This window comes from Hyaena hyaena, unplaced genomic scaffold (genome assembly GCF_003009895.1).
Source record: "Hyaena hyaena isolate Hyena2069 unplaced genomic scaffold, ASM300989v1 scaffold_30, whole genome shotgun sequence".
Classification (NCBI taxonomy): Eukaryota; Metazoa; Chordata; class Mammalia; order Carnivora; family Hyaenidae; genus Hyaena; species Hyaena hyaena.
Window position 1 is genome coordinate 3435319 of NW_024080662.1, and position 23622 is coordinate 3458940.

General features: G+C 59.6%; 3 protein-coding genes across 3 annotated transcripts in view; 2 read left to right on the forward strand and 1 right to left on the reverse strand.

Moving 5' to 3' along the window:
- The first annotated feature begins 770 nt into the window (after positions 1-770).
- On the forward strand, positions 771-5754 carry PRSS50 (serine protease 50). Its single transcript, XM_039228278.1, has 6 exons — positions 771-860; positions 932-1123; positions 2296-2458; positions 3480-3763; positions 4878-5044; positions 5397-5754. Exons 1-6 carry the CDS (start codon positions 812-814, stop codon positions 5625-5627), a joined length of 1086 nt encoding a protein of 361 aa, XP_039084209.1. The 5' UTR covers positions 771-811; the 3' UTR covers positions 5628-5754.
- A 1138-nt stretch (positions 5755-6892) lies between these two features.
- TMIE (transmembrane inner ear) lies at positions 6893-15822 on the reverse strand. The gene is made up of 4 exons (XM_039228300.1): positions 15727-15822; positions 12057-12174; positions 8352-8501; positions 6893-8076 (listed from the first exon to the last, which is right to left on the reverse strand). Exons 1-4 carry the CDS (start codon positions 15820-15822, stop codon positions 7976-7978), a joined length of 465 nt encoding a protein of 154 aa, XP_039084231.1. The 3' UTR covers positions 6893-7975.
- Positions 15823-21451: 5629 nt separating this feature from the next.
- Positions 21452-23622, forward strand: part of ALS2CL (ALS2 C-terminal like) — a 28862-nt gene continuing 26691 nt past the window's right edge. Inside the window, exon 1 of the mRNA XM_039228304.1 lies at positions 21452-21505. The gene's annotated coding sequence lies outside the window, so the exon portion shown is untranslated. The remainder of the gene's footprint in view (positions 21506-23622) is intronic.

Sequence of the window (23622 nt, forward strand, 5' to 3'; positions counted from 1 at the left end):
TTTCACCTAGAATTTCCCAACAGTTTTAACCCCTAATAGGATTTCATCACGATACTTTTGAATTGTGTTATCTGTCTCTGTCACTGAGTCATCAAAATGCTCCCCAAATTCCAACACACCTTCAAGTGGCCTTCTGCTCCCAGAAGGGTGTGTGGTTGCCATCGCTCTTTCTCTGAGTAGATGCCTCACCTACCTCTGGTGCTGTCTTTCTGAAGCAGATAGAGCTATAGGAGAAGAGCATTTGCAGAATGGAGGGGAGTGTGGGTGGGGGTGCTGCTTAAAAGTTGCAATCTTCAAAAAATCATTCTTGAAGACCTTTCCATCGGCTCAATTTCAGTGGCCCGGGGGGCAAAGCCCTACTGTAGTTAGCAGGCCAGGGGGAAGGTGGGAAGCTTGATAACCCTGGAGGCCCGCCCCAGGCATCGGGTCTCATCTCACCAGGGGCAGGACGAAAGCAAGACCCCAGCCCAGGGCAGTGGGCTGCAGGAGGGAGGAGGGAGGTGCGGGAACTGGCTGCGGGGTAGCCTGAGGGACTCCAGAAAGTGTCTGGCTCCCTGAGTGAGCAGCCGACAGCACCCGGGCGCCCTGACACCAGTGCGGTGGAAGGGAGGCCAGTCAGTAGGAGGCGGCCGCGAGCAGACACGGAGAACGCCACCGCGGGCGGCCACTGGGGGGCGCCCGCATTCCCCGCACAGCGGACGCCTGCGCGGGAGCCCGACGGGGGCGCTGTCGCGAGAGGAGCTGCACGTGCAGTCGCTGCTGCCCCGGGATGGAGCCCCAGTGCGGGACGCAGGGCCCCCAGGGCCTCAGGATGTCTGCCGTCGTGCTGCTGCTGCTGCTGCTGCCGCCGAGGCCCGCTGGTGAGCCGCGTCCCGCCCCCTCCCCCGGGTCCTCGCCGGGCCTCCTCTGACCCCTCTGCGTCCCTCCGCAGGCTGCCCCGCGGGCCAAGCGCCAGGGACACCCTCCGAGCCTGCTCCCGCCGACGCGGGCGTCCCCTGTGCCCCCACTGCTACCTGTCCCTCAGGCGGGCCTCGCCTTCCCCGCCAGGCCCCCACCGCCCTGTCGCAGCCCTCGACCCTCCGGAAGAGCCCTGTTTCTAAAGACAGCATCAGCTTAGTTCCCAGTGAGTACCGTGGACTCCACGGGGGAGGAGGGTGCGGGAGGAGTCTTGAGGACCTCTGACCCCTGGGGATGGCGGGCACGGAGGAGGAAGGGGCAGGGAGAGGGGGAAGAGACCATCCTTTTCTGAGGGTTCATTGAGCATCTGCTGTGGGCCAGGCCCCCATCCTGGTGAGGCAGGAGGCCCGGGAAAGTGGGCGGAGCCTGGGGCGGGCTCCCTGTCCCCGCGTCCTTGAACGGACCCAGGCTCCCAGCCAAGGACTTAGGGGATCTCCAGGACAGATTTCGGGGAGCCACACGCGGCATTCTTTCCAGCAGTGGCTTTCCCGCTCGTTGAACTAAGACCCACGGAATTACTCCTTATCCTGGAACTCCGTGCACACAAGTTAGCTGCCACAGAAACTCTCTCACAGGACCTATTAGCTGTGGCAGACGCTGGTCCTGGCCTATGCATGCTCCTCTCACAATCCGCGAATCCCCCTGGGAGAGCCCTGGGGGTGGCCTGCCGTGAGGTTGGGTAGCACATCTTCAGTTTGAAAACTTCTCCAAAGTGGCCGACTGCTCTGCCACTCGCTCCAGCAGCGATCCTGGGGTTTGCCTGACCGGTGGTGTGGCCGGAACCTCATTGTGATTTCAAGTCTGCAATCCCCAGAGGACTCATGGGGCTGGACAGCTTCGGTGTTGACTTGCTGCCAGGGTTGTGTCCTTGGGATGTGTCTGTTCATGCACGTGGCCCCTTTTTCTCTTAGGACGTCTGTTTTTTTTGTTTGTTTGTTTTCACTGAATCATGGAGGGGGGATTCCCAGAGGAGGGAGAGAGAGGGGTCTGCCTTGGTGGAAGTAGGGGGAGCCAGATGGAAACATGGATGAGTTTGTGAAGGTTCTGGCCAGAGCTCCGGGGCTTCTCGGCCAGGACAGAGGGGCCAGTGCTGCACTAGGCTGGTGGCTGGGAATGCTCTGGGGCCTGGGACTGGAGAGAGGGGTACCTGGGGAGCGCTGAGGCCTTTTCGAGACTTCAGACCTCAGTCCTCATGTGGACAGCATCATAACAGAGTGACCAGCGGGAAAAGAGAATCATGCATGAGCAGGGGATTGGGCTGAGGGGAGGGGAGGGAAAGCGCCTTGCGAAGGGACTGGAAGGTCCCATCCTGTATCAAACTCTCACTTTCCTCCTCAGCCTGTGGCACCTCCTTCGAGGAAGACCCCACCCTAAGGGACCCAGAGGCCATGGCCCGACGGTGGCCGTGGATGGTCAGTGTGCGGGCCAACGGCACACATGTCTGCGCAGGCACCCTCATTGCCTCCCAGTGGGTGCTGACCGTGGCCCACTGCCTGAACCAGTGAGTTGGGACCCGGGTGGGTGGGTAGAAAGGCATCTGGGGCCACTGGGGCCCAGTCATTCCTGCCAGCTGGTCCCTCAGCAGCAGCAGTGGCCTCTGTAGAACCCCACGGGCCCAGCCTCAGCCCCACTTCAGCTCTAAGCAGGGGGAGGCTGGGTCGTGCAGATTCCTTCTGGGGGACTGGGTGCTCTGGCTCCTCTCACGGGTCCCCAGTCCTGAGCTATCGTGCCACAGATAGGACGTGGGGGCTTGGAAGCCGTTGACCAGGCCTCCTTCCTCCTATCCACAGAAAGGAACTCCTAATTCTTCCATTCCACACCGTTTGCTTTACTTACTCATTCCTTCCTCCTTTCGACTCAAAGCCTTTGACATTCCTCTGGAACCAGGCCCCAGCCTGGGTGCTGGGCGCAAGGAGGGGCCACATCACTCCTCTTGGGTCGCCAGGGAGCACAGATGAGAAGGCAGGGGAGTCTGGGCGGTGTGGGGACAAGAGAGGGAGCATGCCCGTGTTCCAGGGGGGCAGGGCAGCGGCCTGACTGCAACTTCTGGGCCGGCTTCGAGGGCTGACTGCGGAAAAGCGTGCTCCACGCTTAAGGGCCGACATGGAGACTTCAGGGGCATGCCGGGAAAGGAGGCTGGAGGCCAAGGCCATGGCTGATTGACTTGATTGACTTTGCTGAGGCTCTGTCGCTTCTCTGTCACCAGACAGAGTCCAGAGTTTGGAACTAGAGAAAACTGGGTCCACGTCCCAGTTCTGCCGCTTCCTAGCTGTGTAGCCTTGAGCTGTTTGCTGGGCTTCTCTGAGCCCCGGTTTTCCTCTCCATAAAGCCAAAGGTTGTTGTGAAAGTTGGACCACCTAGTGTGTGCGCAGGGCCCTGTCCACGTCTGTTGTGAGAGAAAGGCTCAGGGGGCTTGAAGGAGATGGGTGGCCTGCCTGGATTGGCTCAGAGGTCATCAGTGGGGTGGAGGCTGGGGTGGGGTGCCTGGAGCTGGTGACAGACTCCTCTCATGGTTCCCCTAGGAATGAGTTTATCTACTCAGTGCGGGTGGGGAGCCCGAGGATTGACCAGACGTCTCAGACTACCACCGACGTCCCAGCGCTCTGGGTCATCGTGAATAGGCGGTACCAGTCTCATCGGTACTGGTCCTGGGTGGGCCAGGCCAACAACATCGCTCTCTTGAAGCTTGCGTGGCCGCTCAAGTACAGCAAGTACGTCTGGCCCATCTGCCTGCCTGGCTTGGACTTCGAGGTGAAGGACCACTCCGTCTGCACTGTCACAGGCTGGGGCCTCCCCAGGGTTGATGGTGAGTCAGAGCCTCCCCAGGCTGGGGGTGGGGGGAGCATGTGGGAGAGGACCTGGGTACGGGCTGGGGTCTGACACATCTTGTCTGGCTCGCATCTCCTTCCCCTTGGGGGTCTTGGCAGTGAGTGCACCGTGGCCATTCAGGCCTTAGAGGCCCCAGAGTGCCCATGAGCCCTCCGCCCCAGGCCGAGGCATGTCACCAGGACTTCCTGGACGGCAGAGGACACACAGAGTAATATCGTGCCGACTGCACGCAATCGCAGGACATCGGGACGTCTTGAAGTGGGGGGGAACAGGGTTCTGTGACTCTAAAAAGTACCCCCGACGACTTCACATGGCTGGCAAAGGGCAGTCTGCACCCAGAGGTTGGGAGTCACTCAGAATCCACGTGTGGCTGCCTCCTGCCCGCAGTGGGCCTCAATCCCTTTGTCACCCCAGGGATGGAGCAAGGCCCAAAGAGTGGAGTGTCGTCTCGGGCCCACCCAGGGGGCATTTCCTTATGAGTCTTAAGAGTGTCCAGTCCATTCAGGGAGCCCCTCTTTTTCACAAGAGAGGTGCCCTTCCCTGTGGCTTCACCAGGCTTAAAAAGAGCCTGCAGCAACTCCAGCCTGAGAGTGGGGGTGGCTGTTTGTCTTTCCTGCCATGGCCTGTCTGGGGAACGGCTGGGGATCCTTGGAAGTCTGTCCCCCAGGGGCTCCAGCTAGAGACTGAGACACACTGGTGAGAGGGAGGAGGGAAGAGGAGGAAGGAGGGGAGCACACAGTGCCTGGGGCCCACAGAGTGGGGGCCGGGCTAGCGAGTTCAGAAGAGGCCTTTGGGGAGGGCTTGAGCAAAGGAGGGATTTGGACCTGAGCGGGGCCGGGCAGGCCTTGGGAACAGAAGGAAGGTCAGAAGGCAAGCTGCCGAGGCAGGAACAGACCCCGTGGACTGGACTCTGTAGTGGTGAGAGCAGGCCCAGCAAGGCCAGACTGAGGGCAGTCCGCTCCCAGATCTCCATGGAGAGGTGTGTGAGAGGCTGGAGGAGGGGCTCGGAGCAGGGAGGAGACCGCCAGGCTTGCGGCAGTGAGAGCGCCGAGCCTGAGCTGCTGGGGGGTGGGGGGGGGCCTGCCCCACAGGCGTATGGCCCCAGTTCCGGACCATTCAGGAGAAGGAAGTGACCATCCTGAACAGTGAAGAGTGCAACCAGTTCTACCACAAGTTTTCCAAAGTCCCCTCTTTGGTTCAGATCGTGGACTCCCAGATGGTCTGCACCAAGGACTTCGAAAGGGAACAGTTCTGCTATGTGAGTGCTCCTCTCCTGTGCTCCCTCACCTCCACGGGAGCACGGCCAGGAGTAGTGCTGGGGTGCAGGGCAGCAGGGATGGAAGGGGAGGGAGGAGCATGGAGAGAGAGGTGAGAGAAGGGGGAAGGTGGGGTGTGGGAACCTGGCATGAGAGAGGGGAGATGAACCCCTCTGAGGGAGGGTCTTCTGGGCCTGGACCTCAAGGGTACCTCCTGGGCGGGGCGGGGGGGGGGACGCTGTGGGAGAGATGTGCTTGTGAGGGCGCCTTGCTTGGTCCTTGAGCTGGGCTGGGTCTCCCTCCAGCCACACCTAGCCCCCCTGACCCTTCTTGTTCCACCACCCCTCCCCGCAGGAGATGAGCGGTGAGCCCCTGGTCTGTGCCGTGGACACCACGTGGTACCTGGTGGGACTGGTGAGCTGGGGCCCAGGCTGCACGAAGAGCAAGGCCCCGCCCATCTACCTGCAGGTCGCCTCCTACCAGCAGTGGATCTGGGAACGCATGAACGGGCAGGCCGTGCCAGCCCCGTCCAGGGCCCTGCTCCTGGTGCTAGCGCTGCCCCTCAGCCTCCTCGCCGCCCGCTGACACCCTTGTGCCACCCCCAGGGTTGCCGTCCTCCCCCTCTGAGCCCAGAACCCTGCAGGTGTAGCTCTCCCAGCCCCGCAGAGCAGGGCACGGATGAGGTGCTCAATTAAACACTTCTCTTCCCCAAGCCTCCTCCTTCCTGGGCCTGCTTGAGTGGGAGGTGAGCAAGCCAGATGGGGTGCGACGGGGGACCCCAGACCATCTCTACTGAACAGCGCAGAGCCCCGGGGTCTGCCTCCATCTGTAGGTTTTGGGTGGCTTTCACAGAAGGTGGGAGTCTATAGGGACGATATTGGGGTGATGGATGGTCTAGAATGTTCTGTCCGGGTTGAAGCTAGGCTGCCAGGACACAGAATGAGGCTGGGGTAAAGGTGCCATTCTGTCTGGGCCTGGGAGGCCTGTGTGTTCTTTCCTGTGATACTTTCCTTGACTGTGGAGGCTGCAACACACCGTGTCATTGCCCCGGAGCACTGTACTGAACTTTGATTGTCCAGCCCTGCCCCTCTGCCTGGAGTCTGGGGCGGGTGCCCACTGGGGTCAGCATTAACCGCCAGCAGTCATGAGTGTTCATGGAAGACGAGTGGGGGCCCCCAGGTCAGAGGCCGGCGAGCAGCCAGCAGGGCAGGCGAGCCCAGGCCTGGACTTCCCCAGGCTTTACCAGCTGTTTCTCTGTTTCACTTCAAGTGGCCCCTGCCCCTCTGGGCTTCTGTTGCTGGGTTCCACAAGAGGGCCCTGGCCTGTGTGGGTACAGTGACCTTTGCCACAAGCTGAACCTCCTGTATGAGAAGCCCGTCGGGCTGGGCCCTGAGGGCACAGTCAGGGTGCCTGCCTGGCGGAGGGAGCATTCAGCGCCCACAGCAGATCCCCCGCACTTTCTCTGCCCCTCGCTGCTCCAGGACCCATCTGCCCGGATCCCTCTCCTTGTAGAATAGCAAGCGATCCAGCTCCAGGTCAGAGTCCAGATCTGCCTCCTCCGTGTCCCCAGCATGAGGCTCAGGCCACGGAAGGCCTATAGAAAGCCACAAAGTGGAGGGGAGGGGAGTGGAGAGTGGGTGGCTTCCAACCTGGTCTTGATGCCCAGCTGGCTGTAGCCGCCCCTCCACCTCTCTGGGGCGCCGCTCCCTCCAGCTCACCCTACCTGAAGCTCGGAGAACAGTCGGGGGAGAGAGCTTCAGCTTCACTGCTGCGTCACCCCCCACATAAATGCTCTGGGGACAGGACATCCCAGGGGGCCATCTCAGGTCACTCGGGTACCAGAAGGCACTCAGCTTTATTGACAAGTCTCTGCAGGCGGCTGAGGCAGGCAGTGAGGCCGTTTCCAGCAGCTCCCCCAGCTCAGGAGCCTCTGGTGTCTCCTTAGCTCCCAGGCCCAGACCTGAGTGCCTCGGCGGAGGTTCGCTGCCATGTGGAAGCCCCTCTGAGTGTCCCCTCCCCAAAGATTCAGTCTCCAAGGGGTGTTGCCCGCCCCCCTTCTGGGCAGCAGCGATTCTTCGAGGCACTAGAGCTGAGATGGTAGAGGAGGAAGCTGTGTGCTGTTCTGTTCCACAGGCGTGGCAACTGGCCCCTAACTGCCCTCTGTGGTGATCCCCGAGGGCCCTGACACCCCCACCACAGAGAAAGGATGTCAGCAGGGCCCAAGCCTCCCCTGGGCTTCTCCAGGACTCCCTGGATCCCCAAGATGGGCCCCAAGTACCAGCTTTCTTCCTTCCCCTCTCCCTTTGGCCTGCTGGCCTCAACCTTCTGCAGCCCCCAGTCCTGAGCAACCCCCGGCCTCGTGCTCGGGCCCCCAGCAGCCCCACTCCCCGCACAGGGTATCTGCTGGGCTGGAGTTCCCTGCCTCTGGTGGTCTGTTTACCACCCTGGCCAGAAACCCTGCGGGGCCTACAGCAGTTCCCGGGCCACCAGGGCTGCTGTCTGGCAAGTCAGAGCCGAAGCTTCCCCCAGGGACCCTCTGCCTCCTTGTGGCCAGCCTGGGCATGGCCTCACACTCCAGCCCATCCAGTTCAGCCATCCCCTGGTGAGCCACTGCTGCTGTTCCTGGCGGAAGGGATAGAGGCATGTCCGGGTAGGTGTGATCTGGATCTGTAGGGACACGGTGGCACCTTGGCCACATGGGTAAGGTGACAGCAGCTGAGTCCATGCTGGGAGGCAGGACACCTAAGGTAGTCCTACCTCTGCCTGATAGGCCACAAAGATGGGGCCTCTGCCACCCCGTCGGAGCTGAGAAGAGGGTGTTCTGTAATCGCTGCGGTCCATGTGTGCACTTGGGGTCCAAGATGCCTGGACGCCAGCCACGACTCGAGCCCCAGGGCTAACCAGCCCCAGCTGCCACCTCCAGGAAGCCCTCCTCATTTTTCTGCTTTCTTCTTCTTGGCCTCATTCTTCTCATCCTCCTCTACCTTGATGGCCACCGTGTCCACACTATCCTTCTTCTTCTTCTTCTTATCCTCTGTGGGGTAGAGAAAAGGCAGGTGGTGGGAGTGAGGCAGGGTCCTAAGGGCCCCCCCCCAGAGCGTCCCACATCCTGCCCTTCACTTCCTCCTTCCTTCCAAACCTCTCCTTCCTGCAGAAGAGCTCTGGGCGTTACCTGCCTCACTCAGGCCCATTTCTGTGCTCTGGGCTCCAGGGACAGGGTTGGGGCAGAGCCGAGGAGCAGGGCCACTCTTGGTGGCAGAGCTGAGGGTCCGGCTGGCTCTGCAGGGGCCCCCTCCCCAGCCTGCTCACCTCCAGGGATTTCTGTGAGCTCGTTGAGGGGCGGCACAGTCTCCAGTTTGTCCGTGTACATCTTGGCTGCCTTTCGCTGCAGGTACCGGGCCTCAATCTCCTTCCGGGTCCGCGGCACGCGGCAGTTGAAGACACAGCACAGAGTGATAACTGTAAGGACGACAGAGCAGGCTTGGCCGAGGCTGCAGCCCAGACACCCCAGGAATGGTACCCACATTTCGGACCTGCCTTCATCTACCTGAATGTGTCTCACCCAGAGACTCTGGCAGGTGTTCGGACAAAACCCTGTGTGCTCTGCAATTTCTGAGGCATCTTTCAAGTGGGGCTGCTTCTGGTCTTCACACAGGGGCCCACTCTTAGAAGGGCCTCGTGCTTGGCTTAATGCTCTGCCGTCCGTGTTCTCAGCAATTTGTGAATGAGGGGTCTCATACTTTCATTCTGCCCTGGACCCTAAGTCATGTCATTGGTCTCGGGTGTTTTTTTTTAATTTATTTTATTTTATTTGTTTCTGAGAGAGAGAGAGCATGAACAGAGGAGGGTCAGAGAGAGAGGGAGATATAGAATCTGAAATAGGCTCCAGGCTCTGAGCTAGCTGTCAGCACAGAGCCTGACACGGGGCTTGAACCCATGAACCTTGAGATCATGACCTGAGCCGAAGTCGGACACTTAACCAACTGAGACACCAAGGCACCCCTGGTCTTGGTTTTGATTGAGGCCCCTGGAGGGCAGGGCAGAGGCTGCGCGGTGATTCACGCTACAGCCACCTGGAGGTAGCTGTGGTCCCGCCCAGCTTTCTCGGCTCCTAGCGCTTCCTAGTTTTTCCGCCCCCAGGCTCCTGAGAGGACCTCAGACACAGGAGGACGTGGCTGTGTCCTCCTCAACCCCTCTGAGGACAAGCCTGGGCTCCTCCTGGCCGTGAGAGCCCATAAGAGGGCACAGACCCTGCCCCGGGGCGTTCACCTCAGACAGTTATTCCAGGAGCGGTTTTCCGGCTCAGGGCGGCTGTGCCCACGCGAGCTGGGCCAGGGAACGGAGCTGGCCTGCCTAGTGATGGGCAAGGCAGGGCAGGGCTGCCAGGGCCCGGCTGGACTGAGTTTATTTTTCTAAGGCCCTGCAGTCTGACCACCTTGGCCCCAGCCTCAGGGGAGGGGACGGGGCTGCTTCCTATTATAAATCGGATGACAAGACATAACTTCCTGGCAGACTCTTGGGGGCAGGACAGCCAAGCCGGACAAGCCAGGCCTATTTTAGGGAAGATGCATCAGACCAATGTAGCTGGGGCTGGAGCACCCTTTGGAGTCAACTGGTGTGACTCTGTGGCCCCTCTAAAAGTCTCCCCCAGATTCACAGAATGAAAAAAAGGAATGAATGAATGAACGAATGAATGCATGAGATGGCCTCAAAGCCTCTGCTGCTCAGGACAGAACTGGACTCCTGAATGGATGGGTAGGGGGAGCTAACAGCATCCGGGAACTCTGGGGGCTGTACGAGGCTTCCAGCAGTAGGTGTGACTGTACACTGCTGTCCAGGGGTAGACGGCAAGCCTTTTGTATCCAGATACCTGGGGTCTAGTCTTCTCCAGACCCCTGTGTGTAGGCCTATGGCCCCAGTCCTACCGGCTTGGGCCATCTCTTCCAGCCACCTACCAGACACGTCCTCTGACAGTGCTCACTCAGATTCTCCACAAAGGATGGTCCCAGGCTCTTCAAGGCCACGGCTTCGAAGGGAGCTCAGCCGTCAGCAGCTGGAGTGGGACCCAAACACCGCCCCTTGCCTGCCCCACCCAGCCTGGCCTGCTCACTTCTCTCCAACGATGGGGAAAAAAAAAAACCCAACAATGCATTTTGGATTGAATTCCAGGGCCCAGGCAGGAGCTTGGAATGTGAGTCCCCAGGCCGGAAGGACCCCCAGAGGTACCCCACTCAACCCCAGCCCCTCTGCATGAGGTTCTGGGGGCGATGCTCCACCAGGAGCCACACCTTCTAGGCCCAAGCCGACTGGGAAGCAGGAAAGAGGTTTCCTCCCCTGGAGACGGGGCTGTGCCGTCCCTACTCCCCAGGGCCCTGAATGGAGGGTAACATATGGTGACCTGCTGCTCAGGAGACTTTGGGACTCTCCCTTGCTCTGTTCCAAGGGTGAGAAACAGGAGCTGATCTGAGTGCTTCATGTCCAAGTCCCTCTCTGGGTCTGACATGGCAACTTGCTTGTGTGGCCCTAGGCACCTCCACCATCTGGGGCCCAGCAGGGTCTGGAGAGGCCATTCTGTGTTTAGAGGCCCCTCAGTGCCTCCACCCCTGCTCCATGGAGCGCCCCAGAGCTGCTCCCTGGGCACGCACCCTGCACTGCTCTTTATGGGCAGATGCTCTTGGTGATCCTGCAGTGTGTGTGTGTGTGTGTGTGTGTGTGGCGGGGGTGGGGGGGTTGGGGGGGTGGTTTCCTCTCTGGACACCTGGGCTGGAGCTGTAGCCACAACGGTCTGTCAGTAGGGCCTCCAGAGAGAGGCCTGACTGGTTCTCGCCTTGGCTAGGAATGAAATGCAGCCTCTTGCTCAGAGCCTGCTCCCGCCCCAGCCATGAAAAATTGGTGGTGGTGGGGTGTGGATGCTTTCCCACAAGGAGGGCCTTTCTGGTGCCAGGAGAAACAGATGCAAATCAGATGTCCCTGTCTCCCTCGAGTCCTCACATCTGGGTGGGCCCTCTGCTGTGGCACGGCCCTCCAGGGGACCTCATCCTGGGACGGCTCCAGCTCGAACTCACCCGACCTGGGGCGCACTCAGTAAAAGCCCTCTAGGGGTCACCTGAGACCTTGTGGGGAGGCCATTCCCGCCCGCTCTGCCTACACCACGCACTCTGCCTGGAATGCTGTGTGGCTGCCCGCCCAGCCGAACTGCACTCATCCCCACACTGGTCTGCAGTGGAGAGGACCCTCCTCCATGAAGCTTGTGTGGGGCCAGGGGGTCTTCTGTCCCATCATTGCCTGCATCTCCCCCAAACCTTTGACATGTAGGAACCTTTGTCAGACTCTGCTTTGCACCCTGACGCCACCCTCCCCCCCGCTTTCCACCGACATTGCTCTGCCCTCTTTCCCCAACTCTAGACCCCTGCTCTGGAAGCGCCATAGGGGGCACACCAAGCCCATCTCTGTCACAAGTCTGCATCAAGCAACTCAGTCCCTGGAGAGGAAGGGGTCCCCTGCTTTTAGGGAGGTGGGTATGAGTCATTCTGGGGGGACGGGATTTGACAAGGCAGTGTTTGCAGCCTGGGAGCCACATCTGCCGGGCGTCTGGGGAGCCTCTAGGCTGAGCTGCAGCCAAGGATGGCCTTGCCGGGGCTTCTGGGTGTGGGCCCTTTAAGCCCAGCCAAACTGCAGGAAACGCATCAGGAGGCCAGCGATAGGGAAAAATGACACGTCCCCATCCTGGTTCAGTGGAGTCCCCTGTAATTACCATAATTGCCGTGTGGCTGTGTCCCAGTTGGGCAGAATACCTCAGGTCACCACCAGCCTGTCAGCCCTCCACGGGGACTTTGTGTAGATCAGGAGGTGCCAGAAACCACAGTGGGCCTCCTGCGGGCGACTGGCCTGCTTGTACTGCCCGGAATTGCTGCTCTGAGCTCCTGGGGGTGGTGCTGGGGGTGGGGTGGGACAGGGGGTGCCATGCTCCCCCTGTGGTGTGGGGGCGGGGGAGGGCGGAGAGCAGCTACTCACTGATGGACAACACGAAGAGCGAGAAGATGCCCACCACGTGCCAGAGGCGCATGTCCCAGAATACCACCGTCTCCTTGGTCAGCGGGGGAGGCTTGGGCTTGGGCGGGGCCGTGCTGGGCTGCAGGTCAGGAGAGAGAAGAGTGAGCCAGGCAGAGGCCAGGGGCTGGGGCTGGGCCGAGAGAGGTCCAGGTTTCAGCAAGGACTCGGCCCAAATGTTCCAGAATCTCCTAAAATCAAGGGTCTTAGACATTCACAGCCAACGCCCTAGACCTTGGGAAGTTCTGGATTTAGAGCAAGAGAAGGAAGCAGAACTCCAGAACCATGGAACCAGGGACCTGGGGTACAAGGGTACTTGGGTTGCTTGAGGACACCAAGGCCTATAGGGGCAAAGGTGGATGGCTCATCCCAATCAGGTTCAAGTCCTCTTCGGGCAGCCTACGGGCAGCCTACTGGTTTCTCCTGCTCCAGCCCTGGGCCCCACAGGCAGATGGGGTCTCAGGACCAAGGCCAGAGACAAGGCAAGGCCTGGGCTGCCCGGGGGACTTTGCTCTCAAGCACTCTCCATGTGGGGTGGGTTGTGGAACTGGACTCAGGGCCCGTGGCTCAGCTGCCTGGCCAGGACCCCCATCAGGTGATCTCAACAGTCACCTATCCTGCCAGAGTCACCTCTTCCGACCGGAAGGGTAAGTCAGAATCCTCCCGGGACAGGACCAGATAAATGATTTGTTTGCAATGAGGCAGCGACACCTAGAGGCCGAAAGCTGTAAGCATGGCTGGAACAAGCCAGTGCAAAGCGCAGCAGGCCACCTCCCACCTTCCCAATGGGACACAGCCCTGCCCAGGGGGTCTAGGACACATTGCCCTGCCCTGAGGGACTAAGGGGACACAGCCCTGCCCTGGGGGACTAAGGGGACATAGCCCTGCCCTGGGGGACTAAGGGGACACAGCCCTGCCCTGGGAGTCTAGGGGAGCAAGGCCCTGCCCTGGGGGACGAAGGGGACATGGTCCTGTCCTGGTGGGTCTAGGCAGAACCTGTTTCTGACCTGAGGGGCCGAGAGGGATATGACCCTATCTCTGTCACCAAGTTTTGCTGAGCGATGGGGAGGGGAGGGGCAGTTAGTGCTTAGAGGGAGAGAGGACCCTGGGGCATCTGTGGAATTCATTGTCTCCTGATTAACTGAATGCGGACCGACCTGAGCTTTTTCTGGCTCTCTCACAGCTCAAACATCCATCCAGTCTTTCCCCTGACCCACGAGCATGGATTGGGCACCTACCACAGTTCCTCATTGAATAACCACCACCCTTTGTCATGTGTTGGGGATGCTCAGAGAGGATCAGCAACCTGTCCCAGGTGACCCAGGGGATCTCTGTGCTTGAGACTGGCACATGATTCCTTGGCTCTTTTCTCTTAACCAGGGTAAAATGATGTGGGAGACTTCTTTCCTCTAGGCCTCAGTTTCTCCATCTGTAAATTACATGGGATGGATCCAGGGCACTCTAGGAAGCTCCCTCTACCCAGCTGGAGTGGTAAAATCGACAAGAAGTTACCCCTCCTCAGCATTATCCCAGGGGCCTGTATCCATTTGCAGCATCAGACACATGTATGTGGGGTTGAGCAACAAATGTGTGGGGTCAGGCACATCTGGGGGTTCAGGGCACACGTGTGTGGGGTGGGGCACATTTTTGTGGCTGGAGTACGTGTGTGTGGTCAGATGTATGTCTGTAGAGTCAGGGCCAAGGTCCTAAAGTTTAGTGCATTCGGCCTGGCTGGGCTGCATGGCTGGAAGAACTCCGAGGTCCAGAGAAGAGATCTTGGATTCTGAGCTCGGGGAAGCGGAGAGCCCACTTCCGACACCTTCTTGTTCCAGCCTCATTCTGGGTGGAATTGAGCTTACAATCTCTCCCTGATAGGGATCTTGGGTAGAGGGTAACAGGTAAGAGTGGGGCACCTCTTTGTGGTGGGCATTGCTGGGGGTCTGAACACTCAAGCTTGGGAGCTCCGGCTTCCATCAGATGGAGGCTGATGCGTGTAGGGGCAGTGGTGGGTGGTGCCGTGGACTCCAGCCCTGCCCATCTTTCTGGTGCTTCCCTGGATCCCCTGGGCTCAGCCAGGCCCTTGCTCAGGCAGATAGACTCCAAATGTAATTTTCCTTGATGAGCCGGGAGAAGATGTGCTTCTGGGGGCTCAGGGGAAGAGTCCTTGACTCAGAAGTGAGGTGACACCCACCCTCAGCCTTCTCCTGTGCCCAAGCCAGCTCAGTGTCTGCACCTGAGGCCTCAGGGCAGCCAATAAGGGGCCCAGGTACACTCTGCGGGGCTCAACCCAGCTTGGGTCCCCTTACAAGGACACTGGAGCTGACATCTGACTCCAGCCCAGCATTTTGATCACACCCCCTGGTCTGCAGCAGGGACAGGCTGGTATCAGGGTACAGGGCTCTGTCTTCATTTGCCTTGGACCCTCAGGTTCAGGGGTGTGTCCTCTTAGACTTCAGGATAAGGCTCTGTCCTTCCTCTCCATCCTGTCTTCTGGCACCTGTCCCTGAGGGCTCTCCTGGGCGCCTGGCTGTCTCTTGCCTTTCTGTCTCTCTGCTCTCTCTTCTCTGTGTCTACCTGCACAGGCTCTACCCCCCACTCCTCCCTGGCCCTGCCTCTTGGGCCTTCTCCCTCTGGCCTCGCGTTCCAGAATTCTGGATCTGGTCTGCCTCTTTAGCAACACTTCCCGGCTCAGCAGGAATGGGGTACGGAGGGGCCAGGGAGGGTGGAGGCTGCAGATGGCCCCAAATCCTGCCTTCCCAGCCCTGCCTGGCCCCAGCTGAGCTCCTGAACCACCCCGGCCATCCTCCTTCCCTCTTGCTGGGCTACTCGGTTCTCCCAGCCGTTTGCCCTCTTCCAATTTATCCTCCTCCTTCCACACTAGGACCCGTCACGACTCTCCCCTGCTCAGAGATCTTTGCCAACCCTCCATTACCACCAGGACCAAGTAAGACCCCTGAGTCCCTGGGATCTGGCATACCCGCCCCTCCCCTCCAGGGCCAAGTGCTCCACACACTTGGCTCCCCTCCACTCAACACATGGCTGCTCTGTAAAGGGTCTCCCTCCTCTTCCTGCCCCCACCCTCCCGCCTGGAAAGCCCTCACCTCCTTCCCAAGGCTATGTCTCCCCCGTCAGTCAGGGGAACCTGAAGGATCTCTGGAAGCAGAAGCTCTTTCCTCTGGCAGACCCTAAGATCAGGGACTAGATCTCCCTTATCAAACTAGATAGAGGTCAGTGAAACCAAAGATTGTGCCTCCCCTGCCCCCTGCAGCACCCACACCCCTGCCCACAATAGGCCAAAGGCAAGAAGATAAGGGCCGTGTGTCCCCCAGCAGACTGAGCCAGGCTGTATCCCCAGTCAGACCCGGAATGCTTATGATCAGGGCGAGTCTGCCCCACCCAACTAATGTTCCTGAAATCAGGGGCTATGCCCTCCCATCAGACCAGGGACCCTAAGCTTGGGGGCTGAGGCTCCCCCAGAGGCTGGAAGGGCTGGGGCTGTGTCACCCCATTAATCCAGGTCCCCTAAGGCAGGAGGAAGGGAAAAAGGCAGCTCCCAAGTCAGAAGGGCGTCCCCTAGCCCTCTGTCAGGCCGGCCACAGCCTCCCCCTGCCCCTCCAGCGCCGCCCCGCCTCACCTCCACCAGCTGCCCGGCGACCCCCGCGAGGCACACCCCCAGAGCGGCGCCGCCCAGCGCCCAGAGGGGCCCAGCGCCTCGCCGCTGACCCGCCATCTTCGCGGCCGCGCTGCTAGGGGCGAGGCCGCAGGTGGGGGGAGCCAGCGATGCGGGGGCCGGCGCGGTTGGCCCGGTGACTGCCCCGCCAGCCAGCCAGCCGGCGCTCGCGGTGGCGATCTGGTCGCAGGCCGCGAGTGGGCATCATTTATTCATCGTCGGTGTCTGGTTCCCGTGCTGCCAGCCGCACATCACCACGGGTGTAGGGCCCGCCCCCCTCCCGGCAGATCCGAGTCCAGATCCCCCTCCCCTAACCCGATCAAGCCGGGCAGAGGGGTGAAGAGTGGGTGGGAGGGAGGACAGGCTGGGGTCAGGTCCTTGAACAACAGGTCCCAGCTCCCCTGCCCCATTCGGGCCTCAGTTTCTCCTTCTGGGGCAAGGGGAGGAGTTAGAATCTGCTGATCTAGGAGGCCATTCCCAGTCTGACGTTCTGAATTTGAAAAACCCTGCTGGATTCAGGCTGGGGGGGTGGCGCTGGGGGGACGGTATGGCAGGCAGGTTGCCATAGTGACAGGCGCTCAGGGATGTCCTGGGCCTTCTGGGCTGGCTTCCTGCCCAGAAGCGGCTCTGGTCACTCTGGACACCAGAGCTAGAGCAGGGGATGGGGATCAGGGGATGGAATGGTCAGAGTCACTAGTTCCTGATGCGATGGAAGGTTCCTGAAGCAGCCAGTACCTGCCTCCCCACGGGACATGAAGGCTCCCCCTGGAAGGGCTGGAGGACCATTTTCTGACTCTGGCTGACCTTGAGCCTCTGCCCCGGTCTGATCCTCAATTCTTACTCCAGTCTGAGCCATGATCCTGACCTCGCACTGAACCTGTGCTCTGGGGCTGACTCTGGGATGAGCCTTGACAACCCAGGGATGGAGGGATGGAGGATCTGAGGAGCTGTGGAGATCCAGAGGGCTTTGGAGGAGGAAGGTTTGGGGTGGGGAGACTCCTCTGGTCCATCCTTTCTCTCACTTCTCCTTCCCTCCCTCCCTCCCTCCCTCCCTCCCTCCCTCCCTCCCTCCCTCCCTTCCTTCCTTCCTTCCTTCCTTCCTTCCTCCTCTCTCCCTTTCTTCCTTCCTAACATAGCTATTTATCTCCTGCCTGCTGAGTGCTAGAGAAGCAGCCCAGGTGTTGCACCCCTGGTTTGTCATCACCATGGACACCCGTAGAGCAGGCTGCCGTGCTTTGGGGATTGGGCCTCCCCTCAGGACTAAGGACCCTGTAGATTCAGAGCCTCATGGGGCTCCTGCCTGGAAGTGCAGCAGATGGGCAAGGGCCAAGGCAGGAGCTAAAGCAGAGAGCAGATGGTCACCGGTGGACCCACAGGTGACAGGGCTGGGAGATCAACGGTGGGCAGGAAAACAAGAGAGCCACTGGCAAAGGACAGCTGGCCTAAGGGATCCTTGACAGTGAGTGGCAAAGTCTGGGGTCTCAGCGGGCTGGGCCACACCATCTTCCCCAGGCTTGCCCTAGCCAAGCAAACGGGAATTCTACTGAAGCCCAGATCTTGCTAAACTCCCACTTCCTCATGCCTCTGTCATGGGCCAGGCTAGGGAAAGCCACACGGACCAGCTAGGGAGGTCACCTTTGGGACACAGGGTCAGAAAGGCCTTGGCTGGACTGGGCTTAGGTTAGTGGGTTTGACAATGGCCGTGGGAAGCCATTACTCCTCTCTGCTCTGAACTCCTCGTCTATGGAATGGGGAGGGCAAGACTCTTATCAAAAACTGTTGGGAGGATTATATTGAACTAAGGATTATGGGAGTGTTGAGTACTTGCTAGCTTTCCGGGTCAGGAAGGCTCAGCCCGAGAGAGGTGGAGTGCTGTTGTTTCCTATAAAGTTCGTTGTCTCTCATGCACTTTTCTACTTGGAGCTTTTACACAACAGAAGCATCCTAGATCCCCAAGTCTCCCAAATGCACTGTCAAATACTGTCACATGGGCTTGGAAGTCAAATTGACTTCAAAGAACAGGGTGCCCTGAAACGGGGCAGTTTCATACGCTTTCATAATCTCAGAAGTATAAAGCTGCAAATTTACAGGAAACACCCTTTGAAAGTTTAATTATTGACGATTCCTTTTTTGCTCTCTGAAGATGGCAAAAGTCAACTGAAAAAAATTGAAGTTATTATCCCCAATTCACAAAACTAAATTAGCATGAAGAAATTTTAGGGGTGCCTTTGTGGCTCAGTCAGTTAAACTTCTGACTTCGGCTCAGGTCACGATCTCACAGATCTCTGAGTGAGCTCAGAGCCTGGAGCCTGCTTCTGATTCTGTATTTCCCTCTCTCTCTCTCTCTGTCTGCTCCTCCCCCGCTTGTGCTCTCTCTCTCAAAAATGAATAAACATGGGGCGCCTGGGTGGCTTAGTCGGTTAAGCATCTGACTTTTGCTTAGGTCATGATTTCACGGTTCGTGGGTTCGAGCCCCGCGTCGGGCTCTGTGCTGACTGACAGTTCAGAGCCTGGAGCCTGTTTCAGAGTCTGTGTCTCCCTCTCTCTCTGACCCTCCCCTGCTCACGCTGTCTCTCTCTCTCTCTCTCCTAGAAATGAATAAAACATTAAAAAAAAAAAAAAGAATAAACAGTAAAAAATAAAAAAAAAAGAAATTTTAAGTAATGAAACTTTCATATTATGTTTCCTATAGATTTCAAGCTTTAAACTTTATAGCTTCTAAAGGTAATAAAGCTTAACACTAAGACTTCTGGGGCATGATCATATGACAGCTGTCAGACCTCAGCGGGCTGCCTAACCTCTCTGAGCTTCAGTCCCTCATCTGTAAAATGGATATAATGATGGCATCACAGCACCTGTGCACCACAAGCCTTCAGGAAACGCTAGTCATTATGATTGTTGTGGTCATTGTCTTGATGCCCTGTGGTCAAACATTGTTTTTTCCAGTTCTCCATAATGTGAAATACCACGGTGAGAGAAACATCCTTGAAGCTAAAGCCTTTTCCATCTTTGAAACCTTATCTTCCTCTCTGTCCTCTGTGGACTTATAAGGAATTGAGGGCCAGAGAGGGGTTGTGCCCTGCATAAGGTCACAGAGGAACTGAGGCCTCAAACTTGAGTCTGTGGCCCCTAACCCAGGATTCTGCCCCCTGTCCAGTCCTTATTCTATTTCTTATGAGGTCCCTGTATTCTCCTGCACCGTAATACCAGTAAAGCCCATCAGGTCTGGGGGAGCAGAGCCCTAGATGCTCAGACTCCCCAGCCAGGCTCCCCTGGAGGACAGTGTCCTTTCCATACATGGTGGCATGAATACTTGGCCTGTGGAACCCTGTTTGTCTCTTGGGTGCTATTTTTAGCTCTTGTGGGTTTCCTGTAGGGACCTAGTCCAGTCTCTAGGGCCGCTGGGTTGGAAGCCATGGGCAGTGTCAGTTGACAGTGACAGAGGAACCTGTGGACAGTTCTCTCCTGGAGCCAGAAATACCAGGGCTCGAGGCTCAGCTCTGGGGAAGCAGAGGGTTGGGAGTGGGTATCTTCCCAGCCACAGAGCCAGGCTGGGATCCGGGACATCTTGGACTTGGCCTGGGCTGAGAGTGGGGGCTGGGCTGTCCAGGCCGGAGACACAGTGCCTGGGGCCTGCTGGGAGCTGGCAGTCTCTGACCTCATTGGCCCCAGGCCTGGCCCAGAATAGCTCTGGGGCCGGGCTGGGCCTGGTGAGACCCATGTGTACAGAAGCATGTGCTTGTGCCCCAGGGCACTCGCGTGCACAGGAGTGCATGCGCACTCCACACTTGCCTCTGTGTGTCTGTGAGTCTCTGTGTGTGTTCCATGGAGCAGTGTGTAAGTCCGTGTTCCTGGGGATGTGCACAGGGGCTGCCTGTGCTCCCATACAGGGCTGCCTCCTGAGTTGTGCAGCTTGGGGGTCCTGCCAGTGCGGTCAGTAGCAGTAGATGGGTTTGTGCAGCACAAATAAATGGATACACCACACATCTCTGTGACCGTGGAATCATATATGTGTGCAGGGGATGTGAGAGTGGGGCGGGTGTGTGTGGGCACATCTGCGGTGGCACTGGGCAAGGGCCCTTGGCTCTGTTGCAGGGGACCAAGGGCAGGTGGACCCAGTGGAGGCTATCCTTTGGGTACTCCCAGAGGCACTACAAATTACTTGGCCCCATCCAAGAGAGAGAGGGAGAGAGGCTTGGCAGCTCTTGCCCCACTTGGCAATGCTGGCTGAGGTCACCCAGTGTGGGGGTCGGGGTGGGGGTAAGGGAAGACTGGCCCCCAGCTTTCCAATTCCCCTAGATGTGGCCGAACAGGAAGTCTGGGCTGTGGGGAGGAAGCTGAGGGGACCCTTCTCTTTCTGCTCGAGCCCAGCCAGTGCTGCCCTCCCTCAGCTACAGGGACAGACAAGGACACCGAGGCCCAGCGAGGGGCAGGGTTGGCACAGAGACACCAAGCACAAAACCAGCTTCCTCCTGCTCAGGGCTCTGTCCCACCTGCCATGGTCATCACATGCTCCTAGACAACCTTGCTCTCTCTGCATGCGGCCATGGCTACTCCCCAGCCCTTGGCCATTCCTCCCAAGCCCAAGAAACCCCTTGCTTGACCACACCCATGTGCCAGGGGACCCACAGACCCACCAAGACCCTGCTCATCTGAGAAGGAACCCCTTGAACTGCCACGTGCCCCCTCCACTGGGGATCTCTCTTCAGCCTGGCAGGATGGAACAGGACTTGCTCCCCTTAGACTTGAGTAGGGGGTTGGTGGGGTACCCTTTCTGCTCTTCCACTGCCCGTATGGGGCCTGTTGGCCTCATGTTGTCAACCATGAAAGGGGAAATGACTCTAGTCATCTCCTGGAACCCGTGTACTGCGGGAAGTGATGGGGGGGCAGGCGTGGTGGCTGGAGGGGGACCAGGCAGCAGACAGCAGGCTCCTTTGTTACAGACTGAACCATTGTCCTCCCCCCTCCTGGGACTAGGCTTCCGCCACTCTTTCCAAGGTCACAGGCCCTGGAGCAGACAAGCGCAGACTTCATGCTCTACTGGGCCATGATGAGACCCAGGAGTGGGGGCAGGGGGACTTCCCCAAGGTCACATAGAAAGGAATGGCCGCTGGCCGTCCATATCTGGCCCAAGGGCCCGCGGCGCTGCCTCCTTTACCCCACTCTCTGTGCGTTTCTGGAGCCCACCCAGCGCTGTGCTTGTGCTGGCCTCTGTGATTCGGTGCGGGTGGAGGTCACGCGGCTGCACCCAGGCCCAGAGCAGTCAGAATGGGGGCCGATGGACCTGGGAAGACCCCGCCAGGAGCCAGAACGAAGAAAGCGAGGCCGCTTCTCCGCCACTGCCGGGCTGCCCTGGGAGCCCTTCCCTGGGAAGCCGGGCGAGCCTGGGCCTGAGTGAGTGAGGGTGTGTGTGTTTAAGGGGACGGAGGGGTCAGGCCCCTTCCTCCCACTCCTACTGGGTCCCAGGAGCCTTCGGACCCGGAGGTCTCCAGGGAAGGCCTCAGGACTAGACATCAGGCTGGGTTATGGGGGGCGTAGATATCGCTGGGCGGGTCGGTCGGCTCAAGTCCCAACTTCCTCCAGCAACTCCCCGAGGAGGGAGGGGCCTAAGGTGGGGGCGTGGCGAGGGGGCGTGGCAGTGGGCGTGGCGGACGCCGGGGCAGCGGGGAGGGGGCGGCGTGTAGGCGGCGGGGAGCCAGCGGCCGCAGCGACACTCCCTGCTCCGGGCACCCGCACCGCGCAGGTAAGGGCGGGGCGGAGGTCGCGCGTCTGTGGGCGGGCTCCTGTGCTCCCGCGTGCCCCTCACTCCAGGTGGGACTTTCGCCTAGCCGCCCCTTGAGCCGCCGCGTCGCCGTCCCTCCACGGCTCCTCGGTCCCTGACGGCACTCGCACTGGGGCCCTCTGAGTTTGTCCCAAGGCACTCCCCCTTCTCCGCCCCGTGCCTGGGCCCTTCAGCCTTTCAACCTCGTTCTCCCTGCCCCGCGGTCAACTGGCTTGGGTTTAGGGGCAGCGCAGGGATAGCGCCCCGGGTTCGTGCACGGCCCAGGGGCTCGGCCCCGGACTTCATCCAGCCTGAGAGACGGCCAGGAGGAGGTGACGCCTACAGTGAGGCCTGCATGGGCACATGCTTGGTGGCTGCGACAGGATCCCATGTTTGGGAAACTCTGGTGACTGCGTGTGTGTCAGGCAGGGAGGGGCAGGGAAGCTGTCAGTGACTGAGAAGAGGGGGGTGTCTAGGACAAGAAGCTTAGAGCCATGGAATTCCGGAGAAGAGGTGCTGGGGGACAAGCCAAAGTGGAGACTGAGGGGTCAGCTGTGACAGTTGAGCACCCCCACTCTGGGGCTGCCCCAGAGCTGTGTCTACCAGTAGGCCTGCCTGTTGTTTTAGGGGACTCTGGGGCAGCCCAGGAAAAAGCGTCCATAGCAAGCAAAACTTCCTTGCCTGCCCAGACCAGGAAATAACAGAGCGGGTGCCACGACAGGGTGTGGCCCCCCCCCCCCCCGGGCCCTGAGGGGCCTGAGGGGCCGGGTCTTGGAGAGGGCAAGGGAGGCCTCGGTGACCCTGCCTGAGAGCGACCAGGCGTGGACAGAGGCCAGGAATGCAGGGGAGAGAGCAGGTCTGGCTGCTGGTTAGATCTACCCAAGAGGAGCAGCTGACTCACCTGGGCACGCCAGGACTAGCCCGCTCTGCCCTCACCCTGCCCCGCAGTGAGCACCAAGGCTGCCTGAGGAGGTAGGAGGCGGAGCCCTGCTGGGAACTTGCTGTGTGCCCTGAGGCAAGTCGCCCAGCCTTTCTGAACCACCTTGCTCAGGTGAGCCTGGTGGGACAGGGAACCGGAGGCCTGGATGTGAGCCCTGTGCATGGCTCTACAGAGAATGTGTTGGCCCTCTTCTTTCCTTCCTCAGCCTTAGTTTCTCCATAGGTGCTTCATGTGCTGCCTAACACTAAGGAGCCTTGGAGTTGGGTGGAGGGAAAGGGTACGGAGGCCATTCTGATGACCAGAGCCAGTGCGTTAGGGATGTGGCTGGGGTTTGAGTGGGGTTTACTCCTGCGGGGTCCCTCTCATGTTACGGCTCAGCACCTGCCCCTACCCCCAGACACACACACCCCTGCACACTCGTGCCCGGTCTGTTCCCTGCTCCCACACTCTTGATTAGCTCCAGGATGGAGGCCCCAGCTCTCTAGCCAGGGAGCGGGGCCCCCTGGATGACACCAGACCAGATCCCCAACTTTAGTCACAGCCTTCCCGCACCCACTACCTCACCAGCCATGCTTAGCTTCTGGCCTTTCTTCTGGGCAGTGTGCCTCGGTTCCCAGAGGTGGATGTCCCTTTGGGGCCACAGATCTGGAAGGGTCCTAGAGTAAATGCCAGGCTGGCGCTAAGATTCATCTGAGGAGCCCCAGGCTGCTTTGAGCAGTGAAGGAGGCTGAGGACCGGGTCTCCCACCCAGAGCAGCTCCCCACGCATTTATCGTTTCTAGGGAGGACTCACATGGTTTGAAATCTCTGATCAAAATGCACCCCTGTTTCACAGAGAAGGCGACTGAAGCCCAGAGAGGACAGGGCTCTGGATAAGCATGGCCAGGACTGAGCAGTGGGTAGGGGGTCCGCAGGGGGTCCTGTGGGAGCAGCTGAGGTGTGGGCTGTGGGTGCAGGGTAGGGGTAGCTACCAGCCCCCCAGCGGAGGTGGGGGGGATGCCTGAGGCGGAGTGGGGCAGAGAGCTCTATCCGGGGTGCAGCACGGTTGGGGTGGACCCCAAGTCTGTGTGAATGTGGGGGATGCCTGGTCCAGGGCCTCTCAGCCTTGAGCTATTGACTGCAGGTTCCCCACTCGCCCTGATCTGGTTCCTAGTCCACAC